This window comes from Monopterus albus, unplaced genomic scaffold, assembly GCF_001952655.1.
Source record: "Monopterus albus unplaced genomic scaffold, M_albus_1.0 scaffold102.1, whole genome shotgun sequence".
NCBI classification, from domain to species: domain Eukaryota; kingdom Metazoa; phylum Chordata; class Actinopteri; order Synbranchiformes; family Synbranchidae; genus Monopterus; species Monopterus albus.
This window is the reverse complement of record NW_018127982.1, coordinates 945,711-965,391: the sequence shown is the minus strand read 5'-3', so window position 1 is coordinate 965,391 and position 19,681 is coordinate 945,711. Positions and strand designations below refer to the sequence as shown.

At 38.7% G+C, this 19,681-nt stretch overlaps 1 protein-coding gene across 1 annotated transcript in view; it reads left to right on the top strand.

Moving 5' to 3' along the window:
- Positions 1–1,104: 1,104 nt before the first annotated feature.
- The window catches only part of sfswap (splicing factor SWAP), a 45,539-nt gene continuing 26,962 nt past the window's right edge, over positions 1,105–19,681 (top strand). Inside the window, exons 1-10 of the mRNA XM_020609822.1 lie at positions 1,105–1,503; positions 3,183–3,346; positions 5,229–5,360; positions 8,176–8,252; positions 9,787–10,012; positions 10,121–10,218; positions 11,289–11,439; positions 14,068–14,320; positions 14,622–14,774; positions 14,954–15,047. Of these exons, the coding sequence (XP_020465478.1) occupies positions 1,304–1,503; positions 3,183–3,346; positions 5,229–5,360; positions 8,176–8,252; positions 9,787–10,012; positions 10,121–10,218; positions 11,289–11,439; positions 14,068–14,320; positions 14,622–14,774; positions 14,954–15,047 (1,548 nt within the window). The 5' untranslated portion in view covers positions 1,105–1,303. The remainder of the gene's footprint in view (positions 1,504–3,182; positions 3,347–5,228; positions 5,361–8,175; positions 8,253–9,786; positions 10,013–10,120; positions 10,219–11,288; positions 11,440–14,067; positions 14,321–14,621; positions 14,775–14,953; positions 15,048–19,681) is intronic.

Genomic DNA, 19,681 nt, shown 5'->3' with positions numbered 1-19,681 from the left:
ATTAATATGAGACAGACTTAGTACGCTGCTCTATACTTTAGCTACAAGCTAAGCTAAATTGCCATTCAGACAACTGATCTGTATTGCCCTTGAATGTAAATGCAGAGAATGGCAAGTGAGACAAACTGATTTATATTATATAGTATATTGTATTTTTGTATTATATACTATATCAATTTAAAACTTTTGTTTTTTTTTTTGTATGAATTCAATGTCAAGAAAACTGTCCAAAACCATCCCATATTGAGAAACTGTTCAGGGCAACTTTGCTCCAATATATGAATTTAATTCCCAAGTATTTTGGCTACCTTGCATATGGACCGCAAGGATATTTAATGACAATTTTATTTGTAATTAATTGCTTTTTTCTTTCAGGCTGTGCTTTCCTATAGTAGGTACAGTATATTGTTTGGGTTTGATTTGAAAATAGATGTGTTTGTCCTTTTGTGCAAAAAAAAATCTAACCAAAAAATAAAATAGAATAAAAAAAAAACACCTCATTATATGCTGGATAGGTCTTGAAAGCAGGTGGATCAACCTTTTCAATACTCAAGAAAAGGAGAATAAAAAAGTAGCTGAAAGGAATCAACGTGTCTTCCTAGCCTACTTTGTTCTGTATACAGAGAACAAATAGTGAATTCTATCTTGATCCTGATTTTAAAATGCCTTTATGGCCTGCAGTTTTGACTTTGATAACTATTCTTCAAGAATTGTTGACAGTCCTGTGGATTTGAAAGAATCACATTCAAACTACACAATCTGAGAATCTGAAGACTCTGCATTATGCTAACATTATGTTTATCTGTGGTAATGGGAATATACTCCAATAATACCCATTATGCTAATGATAACAGTGTAATGCTGCCATACAATCATTGCAACACTGGCTTCTTTCATCAGTTCCGTTTCAGTAGGGATCATTCACCAACAGCACATTGGACAGATGTGAAAACAAAACGCTGGAAACTTATATAACATATAAGCAATGACATTTATTTTCCGAAATAAACTTTACGGCTGAGAAAAAATTTAAACACAATTGTAAGTGAAAATATTTCACACTATGATACGTTTTAATGAGGCAGCGAAATTGTCGTAAGTGCGCACCGGAACTACAATAGTATTTACATGCTTTCCAACATGGCGACTGATGGCACGTAGGATTTAGTTTTTTTAGCAAAACATCACGGATTATTGTACCATTTGGACCGACTGCAAGCTATTTGGTTCATAGAAAACCATCACCGTGTGATCATTAGTATCCTGCTTTGCAAGCTAATTTCTTTTCACGATTAAATGGGAGATGTATCGTCGCGGAGCGGCAAAGAAAGACCACAACAACAAACCGGTGAAGAAGGATGTGAGTGACAGTGACAAATACGCGGACCTCTTGGTGTTTGGATACGCCTGCAAACTGTTCCGAGACGACGAAAGGGCTCTTTATCACGAACATGGAAAACATCTTATCCCATGGATGGGGGACAAGAGCTTCATGATTGATAGGTCGGTTGAAAAAACTTAGACCGAAACATTATGCTAACCATCTATCCTGTCTGTTAGCCTCTCTCAAAGTTCAAGGGACTGCTCGGAGATTTGTCTTGTAACATTAGAAGGTTGGAAATACCTGCATCTGTCGACAAGTGTTTTATTTTTCGTTTGCTAGCTTGTTTTGTTTTGTCCTGAACGACAACAAATGGTATCTCAAGTTTCTAGAATGGTATGCTAAGATGCACACCCTAGCCAGTTTTTGCTAACATCAGCCATGATGCTATCAGTATAACACCAAGTTGCTCTTTTTTTTAGCCGCACCAGCTAAAACTAATGCAGGCTAATACAGCAGCACTTGGTACAGATAGTGTGGACAGGATCTAATCAACAACAATGTGAAGCAGTTCAAACGAAAAATAAGCATAACATTCATTAAAAGGACATAAGACTTTAAGAGCTGTTGTATTTGCTTGTACCACGTGAACTGGCAACTGAGTGTATTTTAGATACAAATATGAACACGTACACATATTTTAACCTTTAACACTACAAATGTTAGCCTCCAGCTGGGCTTTGCATCTTGGCATGTTGGGAGAATTTACTCTGGAAACCTTTACCCCATTTCTACTGTGTAATTGAAATATAAAATTAAAAATGGAGTATGACACATAAGATGTTTCACTATGTCTTCCATTTTCCAAATTTACTTTTGCACAAAATAGCAATGTGTGCACAAAGCATGTGACCTAGGATTATCTTATGCTGTGATGGTATCCACAAGACCAGAGCAAATTCTAACCAGGACTAAGTTACTGCAGATAATATGATTCTGAGTACAACAATGTTAGTGTGAAACTTGGGTTCAACTTATTAACAAACATTTTATGGGTTATTTTAGCCTTTCTGCAAAATGCTGTTGCAGGTGATGCAGTTATGTTTTATTGCCACCCCTATGCAGGACACATAATACGTTTCTGTAACCATAACATTCCTCGTCCTTTTGAATCACTTTGATCTGCAGTGGCCCAACTTGTGCTTCATTTGTACAACCTTTGTATGTGTGTCTTTATCACATAACCCAGTTTTTTCCCCCAGCAAGGTAGGCTAAGGGGTCCCGCCAAACCCCGAATGCCAACAACAGCACTTTGTCTTCATGAAGAAACTGCAGCTGAGAAGTGGCGTAGAGGGACGAACCCTGGAAAATGTCATCCATTTGGGTTCTTACGGATAGGTATTTATGTGCTCGGGTTTGTGTAACTTTCTTTGCAGATGTAGGAGTAATGATGTTACAGGGGGGAATTGAACCCTGTAAGGTAAGAGGCGAGTTGCTTTGTTTGTTTTTATTTATTTATTTTTTTCCCCCTTCCCGCCCGATGTAGGGCTGTTGGTTTGTAAGACTTGTTCAGGAAGGAAATAGTAGCAGAAAGCTTGTTAGGTATTTTAGGTACTGACAGTTAAGCCCAAGGACTTAATTAAGACAATGTGTTGTCAGTATTTTGAGAAACTTTCCCATCTTCTAGTATTTTACAAGTAGACTTCCTTATGACAGATGTACTGTACAGAGGTAGAGCATTTTTGATATATATGTTATATGTTTTGGGTTTTAAGTCCCCTTCTCGTGGTAAGTAGGTCCATGTTGTGTTTAAAAAGCTTTGTCAGATTCCTTCTCTCTAATTCTTTTTATCATTCAACAGATACGATGGGCGTGGTCACTTACATGACCTTTCAGAGTATGACAGCGGGTCATGGAACACATCCTACCAGCTGTCGGAGGAAGAAGCCAGGATTGAGGCACTGTGTGATGAGGAGAGGTACCTGGCTCTACACACTGACCTGCTGGAAGAAGAGGCTAGACAAGGTCAGCAGGGTGCTTGTTCTGACACTAGGAATTTTTATAATCCAAAATGTTTTAACACACATTCCATAAACAAACAGCTAGCAAGCAGAAGAGTTTGAATTGTTATTGGAAATTTTGCCATCTCTCACCCCATCATTTTATGACTTAATGGTGTAATGAACCACAGCAAAATCCATCAAGAAGTGAGAAAATTTCATTACTGACATGCACAGTATGGCTATGTTCTGCTACCAGAGTTAGAAAGTCAAAGTAGGTAAACAAGTAAATGTGAGAGACGTTAAGTTGGCCGTGTCTTTGAAAAAATGAGTTATTGATATTGTCTATGTACAACATTTTGTTGTAACATTTATTTATATTATTTATTGACCATTCAAATAAATAGTAAAAAGGACTTCTAGTTTTAGTTGCAAATGGTAGAAACAATGGGACACTTACAAATGGCTTGACACTCATTTTCTTCTGACAGGCATTAATTCCCATTTGTAGCCATCCTGACCCTTGTATTTTACTGGCAGATACTGCTTCTTGCAGGCAGCTGTCATTTAGGCTGAATACCTTTGTGGTGGCCAAGGTTGCATAAACATAAACACCAGTAGCATGGTGCAGCAGCATGGCTGCTATCAAGTTGAAATTAGCCCAAAGCTTTAACACTTTTAGTGTTTTTACTGCCTTTATTGTTGATTTCACTGTTTTTAGAGTAAGTGTTCACTTTCTTCTCATGATGTCAGTGGTTGATTTAGTTTCCAGATAATCTAAAATCTTAGTTCTGTGTTCTCTTTTAACACTTAGGCTAATATGACAAGCTTATGTGTCTGTTCAAATAGAAAAGTAAAAATTTTGCTATATATTACTATAAACTTTATTTAGTCTTCCTGAGAAAATCAGATTTTCCAGGACATACTATATAAGCATCTCCTCCTAAGGCATTTAAGGCTGTTTAAAAAGGGACTGCCTTTGACTGTGAGCTCCATAGCTGACAAATCACTCAACTTATCTAGGGTACTTGCATCTCAGTCATTTCACATTATAATGAAACAGGCTGTATGGATGACAAAGCATCCTTCTGAAAGACAGACTTAATGACTAACTGAATTAATAAGCTACAGTTTTAAGTGAAATATGGTGTCTTATGCCCAAACTGACAGAGCAGAATGAGTCAACTAATAATATCTGTCATGCACACACACATGCTCCCTCTCACTGCAGAAGGTTCATCCCCCAGGCTGGTTTGCCCTTGAATGTGGAGGGCTGGCCCCATTCACTCAGGCTATTACCCATCTGTTCACTGAAGGGACACCAGGACAGCATTAGAAATATTGATAGTTTCATTGGGAGTTTTGCCCTTGCTTCTTTAATAAAAGCTATAGCTTTCCATGAAGTTCAGCCAAAAATGGGCAGTGTCCAGGGCCAGGTAACCATGAATATTTTTATCTAGCAACCATCAAGTAATTTTTCTTTGTCTTTTCTGTTAATCGGTGTCTTTGTACATGAATATAGTTGGAAGATAGTCTTTCAGGCACATGCATTCTGTAATATGTACTGCATTATTATTATTATTACAATATAATAAAGAGCTGCTGTTTGTTAATATAGTGCACTATTCAAAATCTAATGTACAAATGACAATAAATTTGCCAAACCCTAAAACAAACAAGTATTCAAGAAATGTGGCTTTATATGAACATGTATTTTAATGGCATCAAATCTTGATGACATAATCCAACTCATGACATGACTATTGCAATAAATGCATTAATAATTAGTGATCATTTAGTTACCCAGGGCTACACCAAAATAGAAACTCTAAGCCTATGCAATCTGATTAAGATGATCAGCACTGTAGTAAATTCTTCTCCATTGTGTGTTTTCTTGTTTTCCACAGAAGAGGAGTACAAACGTCTGAGTGAGGCTCTGGCTGATGAAGGCTCCTACAATGCAGTAGGCTTCAAATACACTGCTGACTATTATGACCCCTCTCAGCCAACTGAGGAGGAAGATGCTAACAGGGAATCTGGTGAGAATACACATCACTCACAGACTTCACAGAATTCACACCGTTAGCTAGTCACACACCCATGCATATGGAGTTGGTCATTCAGTTGGATATAGTACCTGCAAAAATGCACAGTGCGTGTAAAACGTGAAAAAGTAGGAGAGCAAAACACACTCTAGTGCTTTTAATGGTAAAGTTAACAAAAAACTGCAGAATGGTGTTCGGTAAATGTTTGTAGTTTTATTTTTCTGCTTCTACTTTGGCACTAATGTGTTTCCTATAGACTGCAATGCATCCTTCTGGACTTCTGGTTATTCAAAGTAATCACATTACAGTGTGCTGTAAATGTACTGCATCAAAATCTGGGATTTTTGACATAGCCTGTACCTTGTGTCTATGACATGTTTTTAACTGCTTGACTTAATTATTTGCATTAATCTGGTCCTTCTTTATTGCGGCTTTGCGTATTTATACTAAACAAAAAAAAAAAAAGCTGGCATAATGCTGCCTCTGTGCTCTTTTTACTCTCATACTGGCATTCCAGTATTGGAGGAAACAAACACCTTTAATCTGACGTCTAGTGTGACATATAACACATATAACACAGACATCTGAAATATAAAGCATACCAGCAATGCTGCTGCTTTCAAATCAACAGTGGCACATGAACACAGTAGGGACGTGCTATTTCTCCTCCTGCACATTTACAACATGATTCAGACTCAGAGTCGTCACGCATAGTGTACAGCACCCCCCTGGTGCCTTTCTGTAAAGAGACTGCATGTTCCCCCTTTGCCTGCGTAGGTTCCCTCCAGGTACTCCAGCTTCCTCCCACAGTCCAAAGACATGCAGCTTAGGTTGATTGGTGACTCTGAATTGCCCGTAGGAGTGAGTGTGGTTGTCCTGTGATAGACTGGCGACCTGTACTCCACCTCTCTCCCAATGTCAGCTAGGATAGGCTTCACCCCCCGACCCTCATTAGGGTAAGCAGTATGGATGGAAATAAGTCAGTAAGTGTCATGTCCTGCTGGCCATTAATATTTTTAGACAATTTAAGTTGAATCCCTGCTACAGTTTAATATGGTCTTTGTCAGTTCTTTCACTTTATTACTTTAAAGACTATGACATTATCACAAATAAAAATGTATGAAAAAGTCAAGATGCTCCCTTGTAACAGTGCAAATTATAGCCTCAGCGAGAGGGTGTTACAGCTGACAAATATGGAGACACATAGTCACAATGTAAATCAAATGATTATCACTATTATTAGCTCCTGAGTGAAAGCTAAATAAGTCAGTGGGTTAACTGCAGTGTGATTTCTTATCTGGTCCCTGTCAAAACATGACATCTAAGTATCATTTTTATCCTGCATGTAAAACCCTTTATTAATTTCCTGTCCTGCCAAAATAGGGAACGTCATCTAATCATGTAGTCTATCATTAGCTAAATTAATTCAAATGTACCTGTCATCTTCATTGAAATTCCTGATTCCAGATACAGTAGGGAAAAGAATTATTTGATCCCCTGCAGATTTTGTAGGTTTGCCCACTTACAAAGAAATGAAAGGTCTATCGTTTTTATGATAGGTTTATTCTAAAGGATAGAGACAGTGTCCTTCAGTGTCCTTCTCTGAGCCAGGACACTGAAGATGGGTTGTGGATGGCTCTTCCAGCATGTCAATGACCCAAAACATATCGCCAAGGCAACAAAGGTGTGGCTCAAGAAGAAGCGCATTAAGGTCATGGAGTGGCCTAGTCAGTCTCCAGACCTTAATCCTATAGAAAATCTATGGAGGAGGCTGAAACATCGAGTTGCCAAGCAACAGCCAAGAAACCATAAGGATTTAGAGAAGATCTGTAAAGAAGAGTGGACCAAAATCCCTCCTGAGATGTGCACAAACCCGGTGACCAGCTACAAGAAACATCTTACCTCTGTGCTTGCCAACAAAGGTTTCTCCACCAAGCACTGAGTCATGTTTTGCTGGGGGATCAAATACTTATTTTACTCACTGAAATGCAATTCAGTTTACACCATTTGTATCATGTGTTTTTTTGGGATTTTGTTGATATTCTGTCTCTATCCTTTAGAATATACCTATCATAAAAATGATAGTACCTTCATTTCTTTGTAAGTGGGCAAACCTACAAAATCAGCAGGGGATCAAATAATTCTTTTCCCCACTGTATTTCTCTCTCTGAGCCAATACCTAATGTTTGGATATTGCCTCTTTAGAATAGCAGCATCATCCAAATACAAATCAGACATTAAAACGGCATTATTATATAACCAAAGTGATGATTAAGAGCTGCTCTTAGATTTAGAAGATCATATAGTTACTAAGCTGGAATTGGGGTTTGACACAAGATGGAGTGAACACAGGAACTGTGTGACGTTGAGGTCCAGCCAACAACTGGTTCCAATTTAGACCTGAAGAAGAGGCCTAGTAAAATCATTGCATATGGCAGAAGGCCTTTAGGGTTTATTTCATCATATTTTCACAGAATCAAAGGAGTTTGCCACCCCCCCCCATCTTCACTGTGCAAGCTCCCTACAGTGAAATGCTAAAAATGTTATTCTGTTTTTCTCAGTACATTTTTATCACATCCAGATGAAGGTAAAGGCTAGTAAATGAATAATGCGATATTTTACTGTCAAGTATCTGTAGTAGGAAGAATTGAAGAGGTCTTGTGTTTTTCTTCCATTTAAATGTTTTAGGAACACAAAATCAATCTTAAAATATTGCTGGGTATATATCCAGCAGGGTATATTTAATTTTTTAGTAATGAGAATTAATATTGTTTTTTTTTTTTGTCCGAACATTTCTTCCCATGCATAGAAGAGGCAGAGCCTGAGGAGAGTGAGGAACCATTCGTCGCTCCCGCAGGGCTGGTTATCCCACCTGATGTAGAGCTGGTGAGTATTAAATATTCAGCTGGCTTACTAGTGTTGGTACTGTACTGTGCTCAGAAATACAGTGTGCACCTTTGTAAAACCTTTTGTGTTTAGCAACATAATGAGGAAACAGGTTTGGATGTCACTGTCGACTCATACTGACACTTGTAATCACTTCTAACTATAAACTGGGAGTATGTAGCTGGGCAGTCTCCTCGGCATATACTACACTAGGCTTGAAACTGCCAAAACACCCTTGTGTGGACATACAGGGGACAACACGGCTGTAGTGTATGATATACATATTACATTAGGACCTACTCCCTAGAGTTTGAAGGAATAACCATCTTTCTGAATTCATTATTATGTGGTATTATGATTATTCTTGTTGGGGTTTTTGGTTCATGCAGAGAATGAGACAGAGCATGGGTAGAGGGGAATGACATGGGTCACAGGTGTTTCACTAGAATCTTAACTGGGAGGTTGTGTTGCATCTCATAAGAGGATGCAGACATTTATAACTGGAATACAGTTTACAGCTTAGAAATATTACATTATATTATTGTTCATATACTTTTATTAAACTAAGACGGTTGTGATGACAGTTCTCTATAGTAGATAGTCACAACAGAATTTACAATATGTGAAAATATATGCAAGAAAGGTCCCAGATCAGATTTGGAACACAGGATGTCACAATTCACTGGCATGCGTCTCACTTGACAGGGCCAAGATGATGCTTCTTTTCTATGTGTAAACCAATTGTCTGTAAATAGTGTTATACTTTCAGAGTGGTGGCATGCTGTGTGACTGCTGTGTGACTGCCAGGGCAGCAGTGTTGTTGAGTTGTAGGTGCGGGGGAGGATACTTTCCTTGTGTACATCATGACAGGACAAAACAAATATTATACACCCCCTTTTTCCTTAATAGCTCTGTTTTTAATCAGAGTGCAAAGGGTCCTTGTATCTCAGGATGTCCTTGGCAGCATAGAACACAATAATGGTCTGTTAGGGTTGGACAGCTGGCATCTTTTTGGCCAGTGTCTTGAAAGGTAGTATTTATTATGACTTCACCCTGTTGAGATATGTGTGTGCTCCAGGAGACGCTGCACTTTTCTGTACTCTCTAGGTAATGACAATGATTAATCATTGAAAGCTCACAAGGGGACCAATAATGAATGAATAATGGACCATTTCTTGTTCGACTGATTTTCCACCCCATGTGTGTTTTCAGAATTAATTAATTAATCACAATGAACATAAGAGTGCTTGGCATGAAAATGCTTCAGAGACAGAATAGCTTTTGTCCTTGGTATGAACAAGCTATTCATAAACTGTGCATTGCATCTTAATGTCATGTGCAGCAGTCAGGTTCACTCTCTCTTATCTGCTCTACTGATGCTTATTTTCAGCTTTAAATGTGTTTGTATAAACACTATTACTGTATTTAGCAAATTACCACCTTTCTTTTTTCAGAAACAAAGAAATTGAATCTGTCTGCATTAAATATGTTAAGTTTAACATCTTTGGTTCTTTTTTACCTTTTTGTTTTGTAGCCAGCAACCATCAAGACCCATAACATCATTGAGAGGACAGCCAAATTTGTGAGTCAACAAGGGGCTCAGTTTGAGATAGTGCTGAAAGCTAAGCAGTCCGGTAACTCTCAGTTTGACTTCCTTCGCTTTGACCATTACCTGAACCCTTACTACAAGCACATCCTTCGGGCCATGAAGGAAGGCCGATACAGCCTTGTCTCTACAAATAAGGAAGAGCCCGCGCAAGGTGAGTTGTAGAAATCGGTCACTAAATCTATAGCTGTTTACCTGTGCGCTGACACAGACATTGAAATTTGTTATTACTTTTTACATTGTTTTTGCTTTCTCACATTAGAGTCGCAATCTGATTCAGATGAGGATGGGGATGGTAACTACCTCCATCCCAGCCTCTTTGCCCCAAAAAAGAGCTCTCGCCTGGAGGAGCTGATGAAGGTAACCCAGTGTGGGGCTGGACCTGTTTGATATAGTTGCTACTTAAAATTGCATTGCTGTCCTGTGAAAAGCATATATCTCTAAAACTTCTCATTTTAGTGGGCTTAGAAAAGCAGCTCAAAGCAGCTCTTTTTTTGTTATTTGTTTTGTTTTATTTATTTTTGTCTTGGAGAAGACATATTTTCAGGTGATCTGATACAGTTTTAAACATCTTTTATAACATAAAAACCAAATATCCATCAGTCTATAAGAAAAATAATTTTCACCAAATTTTGACATGCATGGTTTTTGCTTCATGAAATGAAAATATCCATCAGTCTATAAGAAAAATATTTCTCACCAAATTTTGACATTCATGGTTTTTGTTTCATGAAATGGGCCCAAACTGAAACTGGCTTCATTATACAATATGTAAGAATGCTGCAAACTGGTAGAAGGCTAGTCATTGCCTACTATTACATGTACGTTCTGTTAGTGCCACCCATGTCTGCTAATGCCTGTTGTAATAACAATATTCTCTTCCCCTGTCTCCATGCTCTTACGGATTTTTGCGAGTTCTTTCATGTGCCTTGTCAGGGCAGCTGTTAGTCTTTAACTGAGCAGCAAGAACTGAAGCATGTCTTTTTAAAGAAACATAATGGGCTCAATTTAGTAGCAAACTGTCTGAAAGTTACCTCACATTAAGAGAGATTTTCTTTTCAAATCAACTACTATAATCTTTAGCTCAGGAACCATAATTAGTCATTTATGGGGTTAAATGTCAATTTAATCCTTTAGATGTCTCCTATAGTGCTGAGAAAGTGCTGCTTGAGATTACTGTGAAGTCGTGCTTAAATACTGCACTGCATTCAAACACTTGCTAATGGTTTTCTGGTTTCTGATTCTAGAGAGAGAGAGAGGGAGAGAGAGAGAGAGAGCTCTCAATGTTTGGTGCATTTATTATAATATTACTAAATAGTTTTGTCTCCTACATTATGCATATAGCTGGTTTCAGTGACCTTTACTTAAGCACAAGATAACATAATGGTGTGAAATACAGTTTTCACCAAACAGGTCTTGCTGTTTTGCAGCCACTTAAAGTAATGGACCCAGACCATCCTCTGGCAGTACTTGTACAAAAAGCCCAACAGGAAAGAAATGGCACTGCAGGAATGACGCCCAAACCAGAGGAAGTGACAGCCCCATCTGTACCCAGCACACCAATACAATACAGTGCTGAACGTGAGTGTCCGTCCGTCTGTCAGTATATCTATCGATGGAGATATCATTAGATAGATATTTTTGGGGTGTTGAAACAAAAGACAACTGTGCATCACATGTTGGGCCTGAGCTACCTTATTTTGTTCTGTCTTTCCTTTTTCATTTCCTTGTTTAGTATAGGTATTAAACTTGAATTTTACTTTGTTCTTTTGGACCACTTGGCTGTCTTCTGTCAATATTGGATGTTCAGTACAGTTCCTCACTGCTTAATGCTGGCCATAGTCTATAATTGATGTAAAGACATTTTCAACAACTTTCAGCAAAGTAATACTGAGCTTAGTGGTATTGTATGGTAGGTTAGACTTCCTGAAAACCAGAGGACCTGACCTGACCTGAACCAGCTTACAGGTTTATACACTCTAGTCCACCTGAGCTCTGGGACAGGTCAGACTTGCATGTGCGCCCTTGGTGCTGAGATAGTTTGATCACACGAGCAACATGCAGTATGTCGACACACATCTTTCCCCTACATTGACTTATTTGTGGCACCCCACCACAAATATCACCAATGACTGCCACATATTGACTATTTTATTATATTTGTATTACCTTTTAAGATGGGTAAAATATAATAATAAATCTAAATAATAAATCTTAGTTCATTGTTGAGCTGTGCACAGCGCATTGCTTCGCTCTCTCTTACAAACACATTGACAATGGACCCATTTGTGCATATGTGAATAGTCCCTCCTCACATCCGTCCCCACTCCACTCATCACACTGGCACTTGAGTAATTGGCCCATGTATGTGCTCATCCTCTCCTGAAGCATTTGCTTAAATAAACCTATGGTCAGTAGTGCCTGCTGACCTGTGAGTGCCTAGTAGTTCATTACTGCGGTTTATCCATCCCTGAGACAGTAGTGGTAGGCGTCCTTTGACCTGGTCTATGTTGCAAAAATAAGCGTTTTGTTTGATATGCACTGTTGCTCAAATTGGAGGCTTTTAATTTCGTCCATCCATGTAGCTGTGTTCGGTCCAGTGTGAACACTTTCTCTTCTGCTGGCTGTGATGTTAATGCAGGGCTTGGTTAATAAGTTGCTCCATTACCTTTTTTGTAGTGGAGTGCCTCTTTTAGTTAAGTGTTACATAAACATTCCTTTTGACCCTGGTGGATATGAGTATGCTAAGAGCAAATCCAAACACCAGGTAACTTCAACATTAAAGTCAGTCTAGGAGAGATATCTAGCAGTCTGGCCATCTGTATTTCAGTTGAATTTCATTCCTTTTTTGGCCTTTCACTTGCATTTCTTAAGTGTTTATTCCAACTGTAGCACATGTCAGGTTAGTAAATGAGAGCTCCTGCTTTGGGTTTCCATTTCCCTGACTAGAGAAAATTGGATGTGTCATTAAAAGTCAACCAGCTCAGTGACTAATGTGTTAATATCAGACTGTCTCCACTGTGACACTGACAATTTATTTTGTCCCTGTACTACTCTCTATCCTATCAATAAAGGGTTTTCGTAATATAGATGTGCTGATAAGGGAGATGCCCTTTTTGTGTATAGGTCACATATTGATTTATATTCCATTCTTTCTGCTGATTTAAATTAATTACTGTGGTGGATGTATTAAACAAAAACATAGCTTGACAGCAACAGGACAACCACCCCACAAAGCAAGCTTCAGCAACAGAAGGCCCATCACAGCCTTATAATGAACACTTCACCAACACTTTACCCTTGATGTCTGACCACAACAACACTTTAATGTGCTGCTGTTCAGTGGCCAATTTGAATGCAGCAGCTCACACTTTGCCTCTGTTTTCAGTGTTGACAGTTTAAAGTATTTTTAAGAGCAGATCATCTTAAAGCAAGTTCAGGCTGGAGCACATAATCAGCTCAGCTTGATCGTTCAGATTTCATCCAAGAGTGTAATATGAAAATATGTACTGTTCACTTTATATTTACAGTACAGTGAGAAACCATGGGTTGTGTGGTGAACTTAGTACCTCTAATGGCTCACAAATGTGGCACTTGCGATTTATTTATTTATTTTTTGGGGCTCACTAAACAAGCCTGGTAGTGGTAGATGTCTTTTCTTTGACCTCTTAATGTTCTACACTACAGTTGAAACAAAACGTTTGCTGTGGCAAGGCTTTGAAATGAATTCGTAAAACAGTTGTGACTGTAATTTCTCATAAAATTGAAATAATTGTTTTTCTGTACTTTTTACTTTGCAACTTAACTGAGCAAAGAAACATCCCACACTTTACAGCATTGCAGCATTACACCACACACACTATGGCCTTTAAGGTCACATAGGGTTGAATCAATGCTTATAGCAGTCTCAACATAAATGGAACATTATGACTCTCTCAGAGCCATTATTTACTGCATGGCTATTAGAATGAATGGCATTATATTGTGCAGTTTATGTCCATGTTCAAAAGTGACGCTGTTCATTCACTCATTCATAAACAAAGCAGGAATAGCTTCACTCATACACATCAACTGTTGATGCAGGGCTCTGTATTCATCTGTAGTATATCCCACATGAATTAACAGAACTGTTTGTCCTTCATGAAGCACTTCTATTGAGTATTCTACCTATTGATTTTCTTCTCTTTTGTTTTACATCAAATCCACCAGCAATATACTATGGGTACTATATGCTTCCTGATGGAACGTACTGCATGGCCCCACCACCCCCAGGGATAGATGCCAGCTCCTATTATAACAGTTTGCCCTCAGCTGTTATTGCTCCTCCTCCTACATCTTCTGGGACTTTGCCTCATTTGGGGACCACACCTGCCCCTGCTGGAACTATTGCCATGGCACCACCAGATACAGCCCCCTCTCAAGTCACCAGTTCTGCTGTTCCAGAGAGTGTACCGGCAACCAGGTAGGAAGTAGTGGACATCCCTGTGTCACAGAATATTTCATTTTATGGCATGAAAGCATGTAATTGAATTTTAGTCTGTTTGGTATTTTTGCTGCATCCAAAACCAAGTATTATGAATCTGGTATAAATATCTTCATAATTATATTCAAGATCAAACATTATAATTTTTTTTTTTTTTTTTACAAAAAATGCTTAATTTATGGTGTTTGCCCTGCCTTGCCAGTTATTATTGAATTATAAGTGTAAATGAAATTATTGCGATAAATAATAATAATAATAATAATGATTCTCCCTAAAACAGTTCAAAAGTGGAGGCTCAGGTTTCTGCACCAGCAGCACCAGCCATCGTTCCCCCAGCGCCAGACATCCAGCCAGTCATAGACAAGTTGGCAGAATACGTTGCTAGGAACGGTGTAAAGTTTGAGGCCAGTGTTCGTGCCAAGAATGATCCACGGTAGGTGTTCTTACCAGAAATAAACCTGTTGCTCCAGCCAGGCCTTGGTTTTAAGAACTTTTATGAGTAAATTTCCTTTCAAATACTGAAGAACCTCTTAATTATCCTATGACTCATCTTTTATGAGGGCTCACCTCTCATCTTATACTGTTTATGTTCTTCCTCTGACTACTTTACAGGTTTGACTTTCTGCAGTCTTGGCATCAGTACAATGCCTATTATGAGTTTAAGAAGAATTACTACATGCAGAAGGAAGAAAAAGCATTTCCAGAGGTATTGTACACTGTGTGTCTGTTTGTTCTGCGCATAAAGATCTGGTAGTCCGTCTTTCATAAGACTACAAAAATCCTACTCTCCGCCTCTGCGTGTGTGTCAAACTTCCCAGTGTTAAACATAAACGTTTGACACTGGAATGTGTTTGATGCACTTTACAATACAACTGCAATGCTACAATGCAATGAAATTTCATTTGGGTCATAATAATTACTATATGATGAATTGTAATGGGTGTGGTTATTTTATCACAGCTACTACAGAGTCATACATGTCGTCCCCCCACCCCCCAAAAATACTAATGCGAAGCTCTTAATAGCCTTATAAGGCTGTGCCAAGTGGCACATGAGTATTTTACAAAGCTCATTAATTTTTAGAAAGTTAGGACATTGTAATTAGGGTTGTATCAGTCAGACACACACAGACACACACGCACACAAATAATTGCAGGATTAAAAATCACCTACTAATTATGCAATACAAAAATTACCCTAAATTTTCTATAAAAATGCTTTTTCATATTTCATAACAGATATGATTAGAACATGTTCATTTCATTTCTTATTGATTATATTTTCTCATTTCCCTTGCTCAGTAGATACTTGATATTAGCAGCTCAGAAAGCGCAAGGTTGATAGTTTACCCCCACAGATGACTTAGCAGAAACACTGTTCTCCCATTTGTCTCCTGTCATCAACCTCATTGTGGTCCACATCTGGATATAATTCTGTTTAATGGCATTTGTAGTCCAAGTTTAAGCACAGAAAAGGGTTGTCTGTGCTGCACTTACAGCCGACCTTGAAATGATCTGCTTGCTGATATGCTTGGACTTGCCATGTTAAACTTGAAGTATCCTGTTCCAAAATGTTGAAATGCAGTATGAGTGATATCGAAAACAAGAATGAGATTAAACCACTGAGTATTGCCAAAAGGCATATACAGTATAGCCCTTTTATGGGTGGCAAAGCAACATGCTGCTATAAAATCCTGTCTCATATTCCACCTTCAAGCTTTTCAAGACTCGGTTTTATTTCAGGATTTTTTTTTTTTTTTTTTACAATTGTCAGTATCTAAAACTAATCAAAATGCTGCACAGCTGTCAAAACCTACTTTAAAAAATGGATTGGTTTGCTGCCCCTTTGTAGGCTTGTTACTTCACTTATCCAGCATTGCTCATGCCACAAGACATCTATATTTACTCTATCACTGTCTGCACATCCACATTAGAACTGAAAATCAAGTGATAGTGTATCAAAACTATAATGAGGCATCTCACCCAGTTAGTAGCTGTGCCAACAGATGAGAGCTATTCTCACTGGCTTCCTTGGCTGGCCCAGCTCCCCAGGGGCACATGCTTTATATACAATACGTTATGGTGTATGGTTAACCAGTAACTGTTGCTAACAAATTCACTGTGGTGAGGCGATGGTTCATTGTTTCTTCGGGTACATTCCTTATGGCTTTCAGGTCCCCTCACAATTAACAGAATGTTCTTCATCATTTGTAGGTCAGGTAATTTATTTTTTTTTGTGTACCACATTTTTTGTAGAAAAGCACTTCAGAAATATATTCAATATATCTTTGAGCCAATATATAATATGATATGATAACTCTAATAATACGGTCTCTAATAATAATTCTGCCCTTTATTGGTGTGTGTGTGTATATAAATGCCATCCTTTATAATGAAAAAAATCACCATTGAAATTGGCAAAATGTATATATTTATATTAAGGTATTTTGATTTTCCACTGCTAACGCAAAGGATCATGGGATATGGGAGGTGTGGGAGAAACTATTAAAGTGAAAAAAGAAAACTTTCAATTCAGTAAACAGATGCACACTGCTGGTCTGGTTGCCATACAGGACGCTCATATACGTGTACATCAAGGAATAAATGGCAGTCCGTGACACGAGACTCTGCTTGATTGTGCTGATGCATGAAGCTGCGTTCATAAATACTAAGTGTCATTTATAAATAGCGTTTAGAAATACTTACTGGTTATATAAAATAGCTTTAACATAGGTATAAAGCAATGAATGGCAGTGAAAAGGAGATGAATCATCATGACCTATTTTTCTTTCACTACTAATTGGACTTGACACAAGGACATGATACAGTGCATCATTTACACTGCTCAAAAAAGTTAAAGGAACACTAAATCACACATCGGCTCTTGATGAACGAATTATTCAAGTTGGAAACCTTTCCTAATACACATTGGATAATTTGTTGAGAGCAAAAAGACACAACAATGGCCAATGGAAACCAAAATCATCAATACCTGGAGGTTGTATTCAAAGTCACACTGAAGAGCAAAGTGAAAAGAGTTGCATAAATTTCATAATGACAACTCATAATGTGACTCAGAAGTGTGTATGGCCTCCACGTGCTTGTATGCTTTCCCAACAATGTCTGGGCATGCTCCTCATGAGTCGACGGGTGGTGTCCTGGGGGATCTCCTCCCAGACCTGGATCAGGGCATCAGTGAGCTTCTGGACAGTCTGTGATGGTACTTAGTGGCGTCTGATGCACCAATACATAATGTCCCGTAGGTGCTCAACTGGATTTAGATCAGGGAAATATGAGGGCCAGTCAATGGCATCGATGCCTTCGTCATCCAGGAACTACATGCACACTCTGGCCATATCATGTTGGGCACTGTCCTGCACCAGGAGGAACCCAGGGCCCACTGCACCAGTGTAATGTCTGACTCTAAGGATTTCATCCTGGTACCTCACAGTAGTCAGGGAGCTGTTGGCTATGACAAGGAAGTCTGTGCAGCCCTCCAAGGATATGCCTCCCCCGACCATCACTGACCCACCACCAAACGATCATTCTCGATGATACTACAGGCTGCATTAACGTTCACCACGCAGTCTCCAGACTTTTTCACGTCTGTCCCATCTGCTCAGTGTGAACTTGCTCTCATCTGTGAAGAGATCAGGGCGCCAGTGGTGGACTTGCCAATTCTGGTGTTCTCTGGCGAATGCCAGTTGAGCTGCATGGTGCTGGAATATGAGCACAGGTCATACTAGAGGACATGGGGCTCTCATGCCACCATCATGGAGCTTGTTTCTGACAGTTTGTTCAGAAATATGCACACCAGTAGCCGCTGGAGGTCATTTTGTAGGGCTCTGTCAGTACTCCTCTTGCACAAAGAAGCAGATACTGGTCCTGCTGCTGGGTTATTGCCCTTCCACTGCCCTGTCCCACTCTCCTGGTGTAGCAGCTGGTCTCCTGGTATCTCCTCCATGATCTGTCCACCACATGCAAAACAATTCCCTTTTTGAGGGCTTTCTTTTTTTGCCTCTCCATTGCATCTGTTATTACTTTCATTTGCACCAAAACAGGTGAAACTGATTCACAGTCACTTGTGCTTCCAAGAAGGACAGATTGATATCCCTGAAGTTTAACTGGCTTGATCTTATACTGTGATGATTAAGTGTTCCCTTAATTTTTCTGAGCAGTTCATTTTCTTTGCAGTGACAATGAATGTACTGCCTAAAAGGAAAGTAGTTATGAATTCACCTTTGTCAAAAGTATAACTTGTTTTCCTGCCAAGGTCCATTCAGGATGTGTTCTGAATGATGAATGGACTATGCATATTGTAGTGTATTCACAAAGTATCTGAGTTGTTTCAAGGTTTTAGAGTTGCATCAAGTTCTCCTTGACTTACTTATGAACAGCAAGGTCATTGTTTGAATAGTGAAACTGATTTGTGATGAGGCCATTCAGCAGTTTGCAAATGTAGATTATAATGGTAAAACCTCAGCAGCATGGTTGATATGAATCACCCAATGGAATTTGTACACTCACATTTTCAGCATGTTATGTGTAAAAACGTCATCTTTAACAGTTTTCTTACTAAGGTCAAATTTCCCATTTTATAACAAGAGTCTGTGTCTCAGCTTCTGCTTTCATAGCTGAGCTTTGGTGTTCACCCATCCGCTTTATTCACAGTAGTCCCATCAAGCTGTCATCCCTTTCACACAAGAATTTTATGTTGTTTGAACAGTCAAAAACTATGTGGGGAGATTATTCGATAGAGGCCTCATGCATATAATTTGCATTCGCTTTGTCATTATAGGTTATTTAGTATAGATTCGTGGGCAGAATGGCAGTTTTATCTATTTAAAATACAATCTACAGCACAAATGTGAAAAAGGTGAAGCTGGCTGAATGCTTATTGAAGTGACTATGTACATATCCATGTGCATGTATTATATGTTCAGTGTATACATATATTGAGGATTAGATGAGTCTGCTTTGTGTCTGAGTGAGAAAAGAAAAAGCAAGAAATGAGTGAGAAGGTTTTGAAAGAAGCAGTTTGTCTTCTGGTGAATCAAATCCATTAGCTTGTCAGAGTGCAGAAGAGTGTGGCCCATTATGACATAGCTCAGGCTGCTTCAAGAAGCAGCTGCTCAGCTTTTCTACCAAGAAGCCTGCTTTGTCTTTGTGATTTGTGCTGTGGGTAATGGGATGCAGATAGCACTGCTCTCAGTCAGTGCTATTACTTATAAAATCAAATCAAATCAAATTTTATTTGTATAGCGCCAAATCACAACAAAAGTCATCTCAGGACACTTTACAAAGTAAGGTCTAGACCTTATTGTTATCAATATTATTACAT